At 42.4% G+C, this 18,455-nt stretch overlaps 1 protein-coding gene across 2 annotated transcripts; it reads left to right on the top strand.

Moving 5' to 3' along the window:
• Nucleotides 1-11,604: 11,604 nt before the first annotated feature.
• Nucleotides 11,605-18,309, top strand: nup50 (nucleoporin 50). Of its 2 annotated transcripts, none has more exons than XM_040048271.1 (8): nt 11,605-11,768; nt 13,087-13,165; nt 13,246-13,329; nt 13,407-13,605; nt 14,273-14,923; nt 15,194-15,278; nt 15,998-16,116; nt 17,458-18,309. In XM_040048271.1, exons 2-8 carry the CDS (start codon nt 13,097-13,099, stop codon nt 17,655-17,657), a joined length of 1,407 nt encoding a protein of 468 aa, XP_039904205.1. In that variant the 5' UTR covers nt 11,605-11,768; nt 13,087-13,096; the 3' UTR covers nt 17,658-18,309. The 2 variants fall into 2 exon arrangements, with proteins under 2 accessions (XP_039904205.1, XP_039904206.1); XM_040048272.1 differs by lacking the exon at nt 11,605-11,768 and adding an exon at nt 11,795-12,208.
• Nucleotides 18,310-18,455: the final 146 nt, after the last annotated feature.

Below are 18,455 nucleotides of genomic sequence, written 5' to 3'. Positions count from 1 at the left end.
ACAGTTTGTTTGACATGCTCGAGCACCTGTATCCAGTCGGCCTAGGCTGGAGCCTCCCTGTCCATGTATATTGTATTTAGTTAATCTCAGTCTAGAATATCATAGTTAACTACCCAAAGCCTGGTTCAAAGTCTAGTTCATAGCTCATGTTAAGTATTCATAGTCCTGCTCAGAGCTTTAGTTCATGTTTTCACGTTGCCTTTCACAGGGTCACTTTGTAAATAAAGCACTCAGTTCACACAACCAAGTCTCTGTTCTGAATCTGCTCTTGGGTCCACTTCGTGTTTCTGATGGCCGAACCATGACTAAATGAGGCGAGGGCCAAAAAACAGGAAGACGGTAAAACATGAAGAAAACATAAGCAACATGAGAATAAGAAATGCAACGGAAAGAAAGACGAAAACGAAGATGATTAGTGGCTGAAAACAGAGCAGTGAGAGGTCAACATCAGTCTGGTGACTGTCATCAAAATCAGATCTGTTTCTGTGTTTATTGGCTCCACAGTGCCTTCTCTCAGAGGACAGAGATAAATGCCACCAGCACTGTTGAAAAACTGGCTCATTGTGGCAGGTGTACGAATATGAAAAATTATATATTAATAAGAATACTGAGAGGTGGGCTAAAATTTCAATTTAACAGGTTATCACACTGGCTGTTGGTTGTACACCTCGGACAGGCCTCTGAGACCCAACATCGCATAAAACAAAGCTGTGGCGATGTCAACCACTGGTTTGAAAGTTCCTGTTGCAAATCCTCAAGCTCAGTTTCACAGCTTGGTATTAAAAGATCCATGTGAATAGTGAACAATGGCAGTAATAGTAAGTTGCTATTAAGCATAGAAAGTATTTATAGGGACCAGGTGGAGCAAAGCAAATAATATTGAGTGATGCGAAGCATCCACTTACCACCTCCTTTAAAATGGCACCATCAGCACTGTGCCAACACAGGCACCACATAGGTTACCCAGTTAGTGTGGCCAAAATCATCCCGAAGATACAAGGAGAGGGAAAGTGTCTCCATATTCTGTGCTCATATGAGGCATGAGGATTGTGATCTCCCTGAACTAACACAGTTGCTGACCTCTGTGCATGTCAGCCATATGCGGTAATGATTGCTGTTTTATACGTGCTCATAAATAAATTGACTTGACTGCATCTGAAAAGCAGCAGCTCTCTCTGAAGTGCAGCATGAGTGTTCTCTGCATCAGCATGCTGTGGTAAGTTAACAGGAGGTTTATTGTGAAAGGAAAGCAGTCTGAGTACGTCCTGCCGCTCGGCTCTCGGTGCAGAGGTGAAGTCGCTCCAAACGTCTCTGAATTTCACGCCGCTGTGCTCAGGCTGTGACCCACTTCTTTCACTCAAAGCCTTCCTTTTACTTCAGCAGAGATAAACAAACACGAGCTCCCCGCGAGGTGTTTCATTACCAGCCGAGACGCTCGAACACCATTCAACACATTTAAACAGGAATAACTCAACTGCAACGAGAAGACAGGGTTTTGTTGAACTGGAAGTTGTCATGCAGAGATAATGTGCTGACATGATGATGAGTCAGTGTGTTTCTGTGCAGTGTTTTCAGAAACTGATGTCTCCTGTTTCTGCTTTTATTGTTTTGGAGCTTTTTTTAAAAAAAAAAAAAAAAAAAAAAAAGATTCTCAGAGAGAAATGTAAATGAGCATCAAAGAAAAGGCAGCTCGTTAGCGGCTCAGAGGGCTCCACAGGCTCATGTTTAACATCAGGAACAACACCAGAAAGAGTGTTTCTAATGGTACTGTTAGACTAATCATTGGTTTTATATACACCACATGTTAAAATGTTTTTGTCTAAATGTAGATTTGAACCAAAGTTCAAGAAATGTTGTAATAAGATGCAAATTAATGGTGGGTATTTTGTGGATAATTTCCCCCTTCATAACAACGGCGTTAACTTTGGTTACAGACAAAAGATCGGACAAAGTTAAAGCGAGGAACCAGAAGAGAGTGCAGCTATACTGGAGAAGAACATAACTAACAGTTATCTGGGGTTCATTTCAGGAGTCAGAGACAAATATAACAACTGTATAGAGGAGAATATTTTAATAAATTTGCAGTATTTGGGGTGTGGCCTCTTTGACTGACAGGTCGATGGTGACATAAGCACCACTATAGTGTTTTTCACTCATGTTCAACACCATAAACTCATCAGGGAAGAGTTTACAGAGTTCGAGGACCAGCAGGTTCATTTCTTCATAGATTTCTTATCAATCAGACTTCCGAGGAATAGCCCCCTGCTGGTAATGAGAGGGAGTGCAGGTTTAAGTGATGAGTTCATTTCAAACTACTTTTCAAACAGTAAGTAATCTGAGGTCTCAGAGGGTTTATTAAGCTTTGTGTAGCTGCTGCTTTATACTTTTGTTGCTTGGTCGGAGCAGAATCAAACTAACACATTACCCTGGAACCTCCGAGCCACACTGTGCAGCTCTTTGGCAGCAGCTTGTTCTAAATTTGAGGGTTTAATAGGAATGAATTATTAATCAGCATAATTCAATCATCTTAGTCTGATTGTTCTAAAGTCCCTCCAGTGTTTGCTGAGCCACTTAATATTAAAGCCGAAAGACAGTTTCTAATCAGCCGTTCTGAAGAGGCCGACGGGCAGATTCATTCATCACACAGATATTTCCCCAGGTGCAACATCAGCCCACAGTCGGTTATGAGCTCTGATCCACAGCGGCAACAGCGGGGAGGAGCAACCAGAGACGAAGAACCGAAGACGAAACAGCAGACGGTTTAGATGACACGGTCCAGCAGTGTTGTGCAATTAAACACAGCAAATTCTGCAACTGAGCACAACTGCAGCAAGACCTGAAACAAACAAACAAAAACACTTGTGTAACTCAGCAGCAACAACACAGCAGCCAATCCAACTGCTGTGACTAAACACCTGCAGCTCAACACAACAACTTACCTGCAGCAACAATTGCAACTAAAAACAATAATATTATAACAACACCTGTAACTGTATACAGCAAGTCCTGCAGCAAAAACTGCTTAAACTAAGGATGACCTAGTTTATTGGTCCGGGTTGCGGTGTTTGTTTGCAGAAGCAGGGCCGGACTGGTAATCTAGCATGGTCCCGGTGAACCAACCCACTTTTGGGCGGATGGGTCAGTTGAGGGGCTGCACTGGCCCTACATGCACTGAGAGCAGTAGTTTAGTGCAGAAGAAATGACTTAAAGGCAGAGCTGAAAATGTAAGACAGAAAAAGAAACTAAAAGTAAATTCAGCAAAATCGTCAAATTAACCGACATGTTAGCTATCGAATCTCCTGCACAGTCGACAGTACCAGTAACAACCAGCTACCACGCTGAAATTAACGTGGTAAGAAGGCAGATGGATGGACATATTTAGGAAGGGAGAGATTTATTTTTGATCATGATGGGCTGCATTGACCGAAAAAGCCAGGTCCGATTATTTGTCCCGGTCCGGCCGGAAGTTGCTCTAGTTTTATTTGTTGCAGAAATGATTTCATGATGTTAGTCGCAGCTGTAGCACAAAGGTTTTGTTGTTTCTCTCTGAAAGTTCTGCAACTTGTTGAAAAATGTAAATGTTGAGTTTCCTCTCATTGAAAACCAGCAAAAGTAAATATCCGCATCCATATACGGATCTGAGAAAATTAAATCTATTTTCCTTTTTGATATGTCTGTGAAGGTTCTCAGTCATCCAGGTTATCATAGTCTAAGGAGCTTGGAAAGAAAAGCGTCTGGACTTCTTTAAGTTGCTTGAAGATGTTTCACCTCTCATCCGAGAAGCTTCTTCAGTTCTAAGGTCAAATGGTGGAGAGTCCCAGATTTAATCAGTGATCGGCCCTTCGGTGATCCGAAGGGCCAGCTCTGTTCTAGGATGCCCTCTGGACCCAGTGGAGGTGGTGAGTGACAGGAGAACGGCGGCTAAGCTGTCATCCCTGTTGGACAACATCTCCCACCCCATGCAGCAGACTGTGACAGCACTGAGCAGCTCCTTCAGTGGGAGACTGCGGCACCCACGGTGTGGGACGGAGAGATTTCGCAGGTCTTTCCTCCCCACTGCTGTCAGACTCCATAATAAAGACTTTAACTGATCAAGCACACACATCCATACATATGCAATAATACTAAGTGCAATAATCCTTTCTGTCATCGTTGTATTTTTACTCAGTTGTATATAGTATTTGTATTTGTATTCTATTTTTATCTTATTGTATATTTATTTTATTTTATTCTACTGTATATAGTATTTTATTCTATTCTGTACAGTTGTGTACTGTATTTATTCTTATTGTATTCTAATTTTTGCCTCATAACTTTTGCACTGTCCACTTCCTGCTGTGACAAAACAAATTTCCCACGTGTGGGACTAATAAAGGTTATCTTATCTTATCTTATCTTATCTTAAGCCCTATGGGAGTGTCCCCCAAGAAGGTCGTGAACCTCCTATTGATCCTCTACCTAATCACATGAGCCAAGGTGTGAAAACGGGTGTGGGTCACAATCAGCCAAGGCTTTGGGTGAACCCACTGTGAAACCTAGCCCCACCCTATCATTTGATTTGATTTGATTGTAGGGTTCTGTTGGGAGTCAAAGAGGATGTACTGGTCCTTTTGTGGGCTTCTGGTAAACTTCAATGTTTAGGTTTCCATTCTTCCATTTTTTCCATTTTTTGATGTGATGTGGGGTCTTCCCCACCAGGGCTGTTAGGATGCCAGCAAGGTGTTTAGAAATGTTGTAATTGGCTGAGTTTATGCTGTTAACAATGGGTCTGAATGGAACCCCTTCTTTGTGGATCTTAGAAAGTCTGTAAATACAGGGTAGGGCATTCCCTGGGTATAGACGATGATATGCAGGGTGGCCGATGATTTTGTTCTTTTCAAGGTCTGGAAGCCAAGCGATAATTTGGTTGGATGTTGAGCTCCATACACAAGTCCAGTTGAAAAAAAAAACTCTGAGAGGAAACAGTAGAAGCTCTGATAACTTAAATTATTTTATTTAATGGAGACAGCATCGGGATCATTAAGAAACATGCTGCTTCCCTTTAATTTGTCACTGTACTAATTGCTGTCCACATTGCAGGGCAATTAATTCAACCTAATTAGAGCTCCATTTGCAAAAGCCTAATTGACACGTAGATCTGTGTGCTGAACTGGCGATTAGAGCGTAGACGCATGAAAAACTGTGAGCACTGAACAAAATGACTGTGAGATCTTAACGATTTAATCAAATGAAATTAATTAGAGGCGGGAATGTGAGGGCAGGTCTGCTGCGATGAGATTATTAAAGAAACGGAGTCAAAGCATCAACCTGACAGCTGCACCAGAGTCCATTCAGAAAACACTCAATTTTAGCTCCACACATTTCAGTTCTGATATTCTCCTCATAAAGAAGTAAACATAAGGGCACATGAGACACTAAATATACTGATTACTCAGAACAACTCAGTGAACACATGAAAGTGTGAATGAATCACTGAAATACTTAAGTCAGCAAAAGGATGGATTCATCAGAGGGAGACAGGAACTCTTTATCAGCAGAAAAAACAACAAATGAAAAATAAATATGAATAACCTGTGAAATTAACGAATATAAAGGAAATGAATGGATGAAAGCATGTGTGATTACATCTGTGGAATAAATGAGCTAGTGAAGAAATTATAGGATATGTAGTGATATTAACTATACAATAAATTTAAAAAATGACTTTACGGTGGTGTGACTGCATGACAATAACTGAGTGTAATGAACACATGAGCAAATGAGTGAATGATGTTAAATCCACGTTGTTGCTGGACTTTTGCTGGTTATTTATTTCAGCCCTCCCGAGCTCTCTGATGTTCCGCATCTCTGCTGATCAGCAGCGCATCAGCTTTCTCGGAGGAGACGACGCCTTTGATTCGCCGCTTGACTGAATGGATCCCCATATACCGGACCCCGCTGAGTGGCGAGGGCCCGGCCCGACTCGCAGTGACCCACCGCGCACAGCAGGAGGCAGCAGCTCGTGTTACAGCAGCCAAGTGTGCAGACCCGCTCAGCAGTCACATTTTACTGACATGAAACGGAGAGAAGCAGAATTCATTCATGTTTCTGTAGTTTTAGACTTTTATGGTGTTTATAATAAATGTTTCAGAGGTCCAGTTCTGCTCTTTTTCTTTTCTTTAATTTGCACAAAATGCCTGAAACGTCACAGCCGTGGGAAATGATCTTGAAAATAAAATACTGGATGTGATATTTACATTTCCTTTTACCCTTGCAAACACCTGCTGCTCTCTGTCACATGATTATGACGTCATATGTTTCTTGTTTTTAATTACAGTCGCAGCCCAAAGTAATTTTAGCTGAGTCGATGCAGATGGACGCAGTCTAAACATGAGTTTGTTTAACCTGCATTCTTTCTAATGTCCAGCAGAGGGCGACGTCTCAGGTTGTAAAATCTGTTCGATCTGATTGTATTGAACTCTGCGAGAAAATGAGCCTGATTTCAACGTACAATTATAGATAAATCATGTTTTATCTTGTTGTTTAGTAGAGACACATTAAAACAGAACAGACTACAGCAGGAACATCAGACCTGTTTTACATAGTGGCATACGTCCACTGCACTTTGACCTTAAACTGGACTGTGAGACTCCCAAGCTCATTATTATTTAAACATACAGGTGCTGAATGTCGCACTGACTGTTTCCAGCCTGCACTCAGTTATTATACAGACACATGAAAACTGAAACTGCTTCTTATTCTTATTCTGAACAGTCTTCTTGCTGCAGCTGACTTTCTCCAAATGTTTTTAAAAAAAAGATTTTTATGAAGATCCTGTCAGTCTGGATCATTAGTTGTTTTTTCATTCGTAAAGAGTGAGCCGATGAGATGTTGGTAAATAGAAGCAGGATTTAAAATCTGCTCTCGGTCGGTGTGAAGTGTCAGCTCTGTGTGTTTTATTTAAAAGGCTTAAAGAACCTCTGTGGGCCTGCATGCTGGCGCCTTCCGCATTAAACAGGTTTTCTCTTTTTTCTGCTGCCAGCTTTTTCCATTTTCTCCTCGCCAGCTGGTCAGGGGTCTCCCGCTGCCCGCCAGGCCCACAGCTCACTTCCTTCTTTCTCCAGCACCTGTTCCTATTTGGCAGGCCGGGCGGGATGCTGGAAGCTTGGAGATGAGCCATCTGCTGCCCAACTCTACCGTTTTACCCCCGATCCCTCGTGTCTCTGCACGCAGCCATGAGGTTTTCTCTCCGCCTTTTTCACAGCACTGCTGAGACGAAGATGAAGCATAAATCAGTGTTTAGCTGAAGCAAGAAGCTGCAAGTACGATGCTGAAATCACAACAGCAGAGCTCATTTACCTCATGCAGATGGAGCCACGCTCGTCTTCCATCTCTGAGGCTGAAAGTTAGTCTGAAGTCAAATCACAGGATTGTTTTATAAACATGTTTAACGCTCAGTGGACATTTCCTGCTTCTCCTTATTTTCTGTCATATGTGAGTCGTTCCACAGAAAATCACTGACCTTCCACAACCAGCTGACCCCGAAAAAAGATGGTCCTAGAATTTAAGCGCAGCTTAAAGAAGACCTTTAATATTCTCTGTACTGTTCTGAGCAGCCATTAATTCAACAATGTGAGCCTTCAAAATTTGCCCAGGAATGCACGTCTAAGATGAATCATTGAGCACACAGCTTGGTCTGATGTTGACTCCTCACAGGTTTCCTCTGCTTCAGCACATCCAGCTCATAAACATTGGGTGCTCCTCAGCAGGCTTCCAGAACCTGCCCAATCAAAGAGAAGAGGAGGTTATCCAAGGCCCAGTATCAGATAAAGAAGGATTATTATTAACTGGTGCATTAGAAACAAACACAGAAACAGATTACAGACTGCTGTAATGTGATGTTCTCTGTTGTGGTCAGGGAAAAGTGAAGGTAACAAAGGAAGGAGGACTAATCGACCCCAGACGATCATAAAGAGCCGAAAGAAACAAAAACAGGAGGTAAAATAAAATAAAAAGGAGCATTTTAAATTCCGGATTTAACATGGAGCCAATGAAGAGAAGCCAGTATAGGAGAAATATGCTCTCTCTTTCTAGTCTTCTTTAAAAACTTCCTGTTTTCAGTGGTGAAACAACATTTCCTCTCGAGCTTACGGGTTATCTGCTCTAAGCTGCACGTTAGAGAGTTATATAAGCCACGTACTTCTGACTTAAGGCTCTCTTTTTCACAGGAGCTACAGTATTAAGAGTCATACACAGTAAATATGAACCACTATTGTCGTGGATAGGCGTAGCTTTGGGTCACGTGGTGTTGATAATAGTAGTAGTGATTGCTATATCACCTGTTCGCGGCCCGAGGGAATTTTCTGAATGAGTGGGTGATGGTGGAAGTTGATTTTTGCTGACCGCTCAAGCCTGGAATGTTTTGATCACTGTTTTTTCTATGGATTTTAAGGATTTGGATAACAAATAAAGGAGTTTTTAAATTGGAACTTTGAGTAACGCGTCAACATTATCCCCCTATTCAGCTGCTCGGCAACTCAAAGGTTTGACAGTCGCCAATAACTATTAATGAGAAAATCCTCAATGAGAAAGCACTGTATACTTTCAGCTTTAGACACCATGATATAAATCCAACACAAAGGTTCACTCACTGATGAAGTAACAGTTTTTGCCATAAATGTTATATGTTATAAGTGGACAGACATGGATTTTAAGGTGCAGTTTAACCAGTTATGGAATGTAGTCATACAACCTCCTGTGAATGCCGGTTGTATGATTACGTTCTAATAATACTTTCAGTTTTCTTCTCACTTAAGCTGCTCTGCTGAAAATGCTCTGTGAGTTCAGACTTAGTCTTACAGTCACAGAGCAGCAGGAGGAAAACAAAATGAGTGTCTTTCTGTATTTTTGTACCATCAGAAGAATCATAAAAATAAGTTTGTGACTGGAAAGAGTCACAGAGATTATCTTTAAGGCTGAAACAACAACTCTAAAAGTCGAGTTTTGTGACATATTTCAGACAGAAAGATGGAGGATGGATTAATGATGATTGACAAAGTTACTGTGACTTTAACAGATGTGACAGTAAATACTGTTTGTGTCCTGCTGCACATCACTCAGGTCAGCTGTGATGCAGATTTCAGGGTCATGCTCGTGTAGTTTGTAATGAGGCATATCTGAGTGGTTAGATATCTGTAACTGTGACTTTTACTCCATGAAAATAATTTAAACTTCAGAGGATCGGTGAAGCAGAGAGACGCCATCAAAGTCAGAGAGCAGAATCCTCAGCTGTCCAACAGTAAAGACTGAAACAGGGAGCAGAGAGCTGTGAGACTGATGGAGACGATTTGTTTTACGTTAACTCTGATATTTGATCACTTTGTTCAGTTAGAGTCGAATAACATGTGCAGAGATGTCGCTGTGTGACCGATGCACTCCAGTGGCTGAACAAACAGCTCTCCACGGGTTACAGTTGTGCCTCAACATCTCAAACCAGTTCTTCAGTTTTCTGCAACCACAGAGCATGACTGACCTCTGCCTGCATGAAATAATCAGCTGATCTGAGCTTCTTTTGTCTACCCTCTTTTTAACGGACCAACATCCATGATTGGGGAGAGTTTTTACCCCAAATGTCCTTCCTGGCATAAAGTGTTGCTGTAAGATCTACAAAATGACCCTTTGAACAGTCCTCTAATGTTTTCACTGCAGTTTGACTTTTGTCCAGCAGGTGGATTCACTGCACAGCAGGCTGTCAGTTCTCTGCAACTTCCACATAAACATGAAAAACATGAAGAAAAAAAACTTACACGGCACATTGTTTTGTTTGCTTTTTTATTCATTCAAATTTAAATGAATGTTACAGCTGCTGCTGTTGCTGAAGCCTGATTATAACACACACTGAATCAAACATCAGAAACACTGACAGGCGTTTCTAATGTTTAAGAAACCTACAGTGAACTGAGATGTAGCTCACAAAACTATCAGTAACAAATCAATGAAACAACAACAATATTACAATTGTTATTATTTATTTTATTTTTTAAAGGCAGCATGGAGGTCAAATTGGGGGTGATAACTGAAAAAGCTTAATTGTCCTTGTTTTTCAGCCAGGTTTTTGGGACTGCCAGGAGCGACACTGAAGGAACATATGGAGTCAGCAGCTGGCATATACAGTATCTCACAAAAAGGAGTACACCCCTCACATTTTTGTAAATATTTTATTCTATCTTTTCATGGGACAACATTGAAGATATGACACAGCCATAAATATCAAAACTGCTGCCAACAAAAGTGAGTACACCCCTAAGTGAAAATGTCCAAACTGTGGCCAAAGTGTCAATATTTTGTGTGGCAACCACTGGAGTTCACTACATCTTCAGAGGTTGCCACTGGAGTCCTCTTCCACTCCTCCATGATGACATCATGGAGCTGGTGGATGTTAGAGACCTTGCGCTCTTCCACCTTCCATTTGAACATGCCCCACAGATGCTCAATAGGGTTTAAGTCTGGAGACATGCTTGGCCAGTCAAGTACCTTTACCCTCAGTTTATTTAGCAAGGCACTGGTCTTTTTGGAGCTGTGTTTGGGGTTATCATCATGTTGGAATACTGTCCCGTGGCCCAGTTTCTGAAGGGAGGGGATCATGCTCTGCTTCAGTATGTCACCGTACATGTTGACATTCATGGTTCCCTCAATTAACTGTAGCTCCTCAGTGCCAGCAGCACTCATGCAGCCCCAAACAATGACATCACACCACCATGCTTGACAGTAGACAAGACACACTCTCTTTGTACTCCTCACCTGGTTTCCACCACACACCCTTGACACCATCTGAACCAAGTAAGTTTATCTTGGTCTCATCAGACCACAGGTAATCCATGTCCTTAGTCTGCTTGTCTTCAGCAAACTGTTTGTGGGCTTCCTTCTGGGACGACAGCCATGTGATGCAGTGTGCGGCATTTGGTCTGAGCACTGACAGGCTGACTCTCCATGCCTCCAACCTCTGTAATAATGCTGGCAGCACTCATACATCCATTTTCAGAAGACAACCTCTGGATATGATGCTGAGCATGTGTATGGGCTCAAAATGTGGTCATAAATATTTTGTACAAATCAGGATTTGTATGTGTAAAAAGAATTTGTGTGTGTGTAAAAAAGATTTGTGTGTGGACTTAGCCAAAAAAACCGTGAATCTCTGCAAGTTGCAAGTACGAATTTTGACCCTATTTTTCTTCCTTTCATCTGATTGGTCAATGTCATGTCAAGCACAAATGTAACAATCGAATCAGAGAACAGATGGGTTTGGCTGTCGGAGGGGAGCTTTTTGAACTAACCCTGCATGTTTTACCTGTGCAGAGCTGCCCCTTCGGAGCAGTGGTGGTGCAGAGCTTGGCCACTGGACCACAGATTGAAAGTCACTAGGGCTTGTGACCATTAAGCAAGACCCTTCACCCTGCATATAAAGTTAAATAATCACCGGTGACATATTTAATATTTAATATAATTTATGTGCGTAGTATGCATTTACCTTTGCGTTTTTTAACCTCTTATTATCGTTTTAAAAAAACATATGGACTACAATTCCCAGACTAAAGGCCGCTTTGTGGTGCGCATGCGTGGAAAGTGGGCCGCGCAAACCCATGCGAATATACCGCTCTGTAAAATGGCGGCGTAAGGAGGTTTGTTCAAAAACACAGAGCGGTGTTACCTGTTAAGGTGTTCAGCCAGACGTTACCTGGAGCTGTCAGAGCCGCGCGGAGGCAGAGACCGGACTTTACGTTACAGACAAGGTGCGTCACATTTACCTGTTAACAAAAAAATCATTAAACGCCGGAAACGAGAGGAGCTCGTGCCATTAGCCTGCTGGCTAACATTAGCTGCTTGTGAGCGGCCCGGTTAGCTTGCTTGTTTAGTTCCGCGGCTAACAGCCAGAACATGATGTTAGACACCGGCGTGGACAGGCCAGGTGGCCTCGGTGTGTGCTCCGGTAATGGTAGGCCAGTTTATCAGGAGCCAGTTTTTCAGTAATCGGAAATCTGAGTAAAACGTTAGTTAGAAAATCTCTCGGCTCAGGTACACAGGTGATTGATTATACCCGGAAAGAAGCGCTAACCGAATCAGGCTAGTTGATGGTTAACCCGGATAAAGGCTGCCTGACAGGAGTGCTTAACCCTGTGCATTTGATTTAGTTAAACATCAGCTTTCCTTGGACCGCACTAGGAATTCACAGGTATGTTTAAACCTTTACACCATCCAGAATATTCGAACAGCAGCTCCACCACAGCTGTTTATAGTCGATTAATCGGTGATTATCGGCCTCCATTAATAACTAAACACCAAATGAAGCCGGGTTTTTGGCGAAAAGCTTTAAAGAATTTGGAGCTTTTTATCATTTGACGCACTACTTTCTTTTAGCAAAATGCTCAATTTATTGTTTCACATTTTGAGGTGAAACCTTTAAATGTTCAGAATAGCCATCCAAAGCTCAGATTTACACCTGTTGTTACCTGTTCACCTGAATATCAGGTGTTTTATTGGAGAAAAAGCAGAGTGGTGTGTTCAGGTGAAGTAATACTGAAAGTAGGTGAGATAAAAGCTCAGGTTCAGTAAGTTAAGGTTCAGTCTGTGGGCAGCTTTGGACATCTGTGGATTCTTCCACAGATTTCTGTTCTGGAGCATTGAGCCAGATCAAGAAGATGAGCAGAAAAATGTTAACAGTAGTGATATTAACAAGAAAAGTCAACTAAAATAGTTTAGATTAAATAGTAATTGTAACAAACTGTCCATAAAATTGAGTAATTGTGTTAATGGACAAACTGAGCTCTGTTATCTGATTTACACCAGCTGGTTAATCAATAGTTTTCAATAATAATCCTGTTTTGTTTTTGTGTGTGGGGGGGGGGATTCCCCTTTGCAGAATACTTTACTTTGCTTATGATAAACCGTTTTGTAAACATATTTTTATTACAGTCCTAGTTTTTGTTTCTAGACTGAATCTTTTCTACTTCTTATTCAGTTCAATTCTGTAAAATGCTGATTAAGACGCACTAAACCCTGAAAAAAAAAAATGAAAGAGAACACAAACTGAATTCTTATGTTTTGTTACAGAGACAGTGGGATGGCGAAGAGGATCGCTGATAAGGAGCTCACGGACAGGAACTGGGATCAGGAGGAGGAGGGCGAGGAGGTAAGAGGCCATGCTGAAACTGTAAGTCGGGCTTCAGGAACTTGGAATTATGTGAGTCTGACTTTCTTGTCCTCCTTCAGGCCGGGACGTTTTCAGTGGCGAGTGAAGATGTGCTTAAGAATCGAGCAATCAAGAAGGCCAAACGCAGAAACACTGGAACCGAGGTACGAGGAGAAAACCATTGTTTACCTGTTGCGTCCGATTATAATCATGAAGTAATCTGAGTGTTTCCCTGTTTCAGAGCGAGGGCAGTGGAGCATTTAAAGGCTTTAAAGGCTTCTCCTTGACCGCGGCAGCAAGCAGCAGCTCAGCTCCAACTCCGTTCTCCGGGTTTGGGAATGGCGGAGGCCTCAAAGGCCTCGGCGGTCTGACGAATGGGAACAGCGGCACGCCCTCCTTCGGAGGTTTCTCCTCGCCTGCAGCGTCCTCATCTGCACCTGGTGAGCAAAACATTGATCAGCTCGATCGGTTATTAATCGGAAACTATTTCCTCTTTATGTGCCATTCAAAACCTTCAGCTCAGATTCCTGTTCGTCCTTTGAATGTGATCCATAAATGAGCTTTCTTTTTGTGTTAAAATGTCTTCATTAGTTTTTAGAAGCTTTAAAAATGCTAAGACATGGGCATGATGAGTTTATTGATCTCTTGTGAGTGTAAAATGTGTTCAGGATGCTCACAGCAGTTCATCTTAATGATCGATTAAAAAAAACAAACATCAAATTTTCTGGCTCTTTATGTTTTAATAATAATAATAATGGATTGCATTTATATAGTGCTTTACAATTCTACTATTCATTCACTCTCACATTCACACACTGGTGGAGGGAGCTACAGTTGTAGCCACAGCTGCCCTGGGGCAGACTGACAGAAGCGAGGCTGCCATATCGCGCCATCGGCCCCTCTGGCCATCACCAGTAGGCGGCAGGTGAAGGGCCTTGCCCAAGGACACGACCGTCCAAGCCGGGGCTCGAACCGGCAACCTTCCGCTTACAAGACAAACTGCCAACTCTTTGAGCCACGATCGCCCCGTGTAACTCTCTTATTCTGCTTCCTTCTTTCTAAGCTGAGCGTTCTATGCCATCACTAACACTTTCTCCTTCCTCGAAGGTCTGACGTTTAACGGGCCATCCTCGGCTAAACCCGCCACTGATATTGCCACCAAGCAGACCAATGGCTCCGCCACCAGTGCGAGTCAGAGCTCCAGCAGCAGCAATAAAGAGTACAGCCGGCAGCTCACGGCGCTCAACTGCTCAGTGCGGGACTGGATCACCAAACATGTGAACGACAACCCGCTGTGCGACCTCAACCCCATCTTCAGGGACTACGAGCGCCACCTGGCCAGCATTGAGCGCCAGTATGGCGGCGGATCGGCTGACGGAGGCTCTGAGGAGAAGAAGAAGCATGGAGGGACGCTGCCAGCCACAGCCGCAGTTCTTCCTCCTCCTTCATCTTCCTCCAGCAGCAGCTCAGCGACCTCCACTCCTGCTGCCTTGTTCTCCTTTACCAAAAACACAACGGACGAATCAACCCGGGAGAAAAGCTCCGCCGCCGCTCCAATCCCTGCCGGAGTCACGTTCAACTTTGGCAAGAAGGTGGACAGCTCAGTTCTGGGTTCCTTAGGGAACAAATCGAATCCCCCCAGCTTCTCCTTCTCGTCCTCCTCCTCCTCCTCCAGTCAGACCTCAGTGTTCGGAGCTCCAGGATCAGCCGCTCCGCTGTCCTTTAGTGGGGCGAAAGCCGAGGACGCTCAACCCACAGGTCAGCAAAACGCTCAAATACATGAAGTTATATCTAAGTTTTAAAGCTGAGATTCTCTCATATTTTTTACTGTGAAGATCAAATAGGATGAGTTTGAAAATTATTTGAAAATGATTTTAAATAGTTTAAATAAATCAGTTAAAACTTAATCAGTGCTCATTTTATCAGCAGTTTGAAAGACAAAGATTCAACATGAAAGGAAAAAACATGTGATTTATATTTATATATAATTTTTATATTTTATTTAATTTTATTGATATTTTTTTGTAGACGAAAACGGTGACGAGGAGTCGGAAGACCCGCCCAAGCCGGAGATCAAAGAGGTGAAAGAGGACGATGCTTTCTACTCCAAGAAGTAAGTTTCTGAAATGTTTCACCCTGAAGCTGCAGGTCGAGCAGCAGCTTCAGCTTCACATAGAAATCAATCTGAAAAGGAGGAAACAAGAGCAGCGTTGTGCACAGAACTCAGAGCTGTGGTGCACCGCGTGAATACAAGTGAAGTTAGAATAAATGAATTTCAGTCAAATTATTTAATAAAAATTAACTTCACACTGCATCTTGAAGGTTATCAGGAGGAGGAGCTTAGTAATGCTTTTGAAGCCAGCTGGAGCTGATTGGATCACATTTTTAGACAAAGATGGAGGAAAAGGAGAGGGCTTAGAAAAAAAGTGAGAAACTGTAAGAAATATTTCTCTGTAGCTTCCAGCTGTTGGTTCAACTTCTCATCTCCCTGGCTGTTTGTCCTTTCCCTGCACTCATGGAGTTCACCTCCTCAGAGAGAGGAGCAGACAGATCATTATGTTATCCTATTGTAGTCATGAAATACAAACTTCCAGCAAGTTTTAAAAGAACACAATGAGAAATGAACTTGACCTGCAGCTGATGGAGGAATCTCCAACCTGCTGTAAGCTTCCTCCATCTTAGTAAGATTTAGAGAGCAGACTTTAAATCTTCATCACTAAAACCCTGAAAGTGTCCCATCGACTCTGAACTTTGTTTTTTTATTAAATAATCCTATTTATTTAATTATAAATGATTTGTAATTTATTAATTTCTTGTCTGCTCTGCTTCCAGGTGTAAAATGTTCTATAAGAAAGAGTCGGAGTTCAAAGATAAAGGAGTGGGAACGCTGCACCTCAAAAAGACACCCGAGGGGAAAACTCAGATGATCATCCGAGCCGATACCAACCTGGGTGAGAGCATCGCGTCGACAGATTGATTTTATATAAAACATCTGATGTCATCACAATATTCAATCCAACTTGAGATTTTTTTTCTTTAAATCAAACATAAACACATTAATGTCAAAGATGATCAGGTTTAAAGAATCAAACGTGCGTGATGTTTGTCAGGATGGTCACTGTGTCAGATTAGTCCTAACAAAAACAAAGGGGACAAAAATAGACTTTAAAGTGTAATCTGAAATAACACAGACCATTTAAAGTGGTGTAACCAATAACTGCTCACTTATAATTGTAATAAGCCGCATCAAACCTACAGCAGTGAAACATTTAATATGTCGAGCTTCAGGTTTCAGGCCCAGAAACGTCCAAAACACCTAAAAGCATAAAAATAATCCACATTCAGCAGCTTCCTCTTCATGAGGTCTGAACTGTGATCAGACTGCTCCACCTGCTGGTCAGATACAAGCACTGCTGCTTCAACAATAAAAACGGATCAAATCCTTGATGACATGAAAAGACTCGATCAGGATTACTGCAGCTAATCAACGATATCAAAGATAAAGCTTCTTTAAATTGAGAGCAAGTGAAACTTCTTCCACAAACAGCTGGAAGATCTGAAACTTGTACAGCTTTTAACCTCCATTTTTATCAAACATCAAATCCACAGATTCAGAAATAATCTGCAGATTAACCAACAGTAATTGCTGAAGGACACTAATAAAATATTTCTTTGTACTGTATTTTCCGCACTATAAGGCTCACTTTTGTTTGTTGGACCAGCTGATAAATAATGATGTGCTACATGATTGCTAGCGAAACAGCTGTGTTAGCATAACATAAACACAGTGAAGTTAGAGGACGAACGCTAACTTTTTTCCTACTCGATAAAAGGAGAACAACTGAGATAATACGAGGTTAGTCATTAACATACTTCAGCGACACGGAATAGAGCAGCTGTGAGAGAATTCAACATCAATGTATCAATGGTACGGAAGTGGAAGAAGCAAGAATGAGTTGAGTAAAAGTTTGACTTATCTGACTGTTTTGTTTTGCTTAATGCGCCTTATGGGCTGAAAAATCCGGGAAGTCGTTGTGAATGGTCATGAATCAGCAGACGGGATGCAGACAAACAGAACACTGGACCAGTCGTGCTGATGTCAGACATCGCGTTTAAAGCCCTGATTAGCAAACGCTTTATTTTCTTACAGGAGATTTAACTTTAGATGTAATTTGAAATAAATAGTAATAATAAATATGAAATGATAAAATTAGAAATCTTCAACTTACCAAATATAAATATTAATTTTAAAGCCGGGTCTTCTTCTTGTATAACGTTCTCTCCTCCTCCAGGAAACATCCTGCTGAACATCATCGTGCAGTCATCCATGCCATGCAATCGGGTGGGGAAGAATAACGTGATGGTGGTGTGCGTGCCAAATCCGCCCGTTGACGACAAGAACCCCACCACCCCCGTCCCCCTGCTGATTCGGGTCAAAACCTCCGAGGACGCCGACGAGCTCCACAAGATCCTTGAAGAGAAGAAAGCCTGAGCTGACCCCGCCCCACCTCCCCCAGGGTTTTAGCAGACTCCGCAGTGGTTTTAGCAGTGGTCATCCTCAGACTCCGCCCCCTCCCACGTGGAATCACTGACCTCTTCATCGCGCCGGTTTATCCACACACACATGCACACACCCCCGTCGTTTCCTCGTCTGATCACAACGAATTGGTCGTCAAACTGTGAATCATTTCTTTGAATCGTAACAATCGAAGCAGGTCGTCGCCTACATTCCCTCCGGTTCATCGCCGCCGCTGCTGTTAGACTCGTAGTGCTTCAGTTTTACGGTTTGAATCTGTCGAGTGACTGAACGAGTGACTTCCTGAGCAGTTTTTGGGGAGCGCTCTAAGTAACGGGCCAGTCGATTTGGTTTTACAAATTAAATACCTGCAGTAACATTTCCTCTTAGAGTGTGTCTGCTGAGTGTTTTTGTGTTATTGCTCTGGAAACTATTTATTGTGTCGGCAGAGTTTCTACTTGGAGTGAATGTTCCCCCGAAGAGCGCGGCGTTTATTCTCTGTAAACACAGACTGTCGTTTTCCAAGTGTCCTTTGTGTGGCCTTCAGCTCGGCCTTCCAGATGCCGTCATCATCTGAGAACATTTGTAAAGACATTTATTGGAGAATAAAAGGAAACGAAACAAGCGGCTCCTCTGTTGTCTTTATTTCTGCTTCACCTCCACAAACATCTAGCGCCGCCCTCCTGACGGGCTGAGTGCTGAGAATAATTCCAGTTTAATAGTCCCGGGAGAAATCGAGCTGAGCGCCGTGTCAGTCTTTAAACCAGAACCGCC

This window comes from Simochromis diagramma, unplaced genomic scaffold, assembly GCF_900408965.1.
Source record: "Simochromis diagramma unplaced genomic scaffold, fSimDia1.1 OVJJ01000557.1, whole genome shotgun sequence".
NCBI lineage: Eukaryota > Metazoa > Chordata > Actinopteri > Cichliformes > Cichlidae > Simochromis > Simochromis diagramma.
Note: the sequence above shows the minus strand (reverse complement) of the source record. Positions and strands in the feature narration are given on the sequence as shown.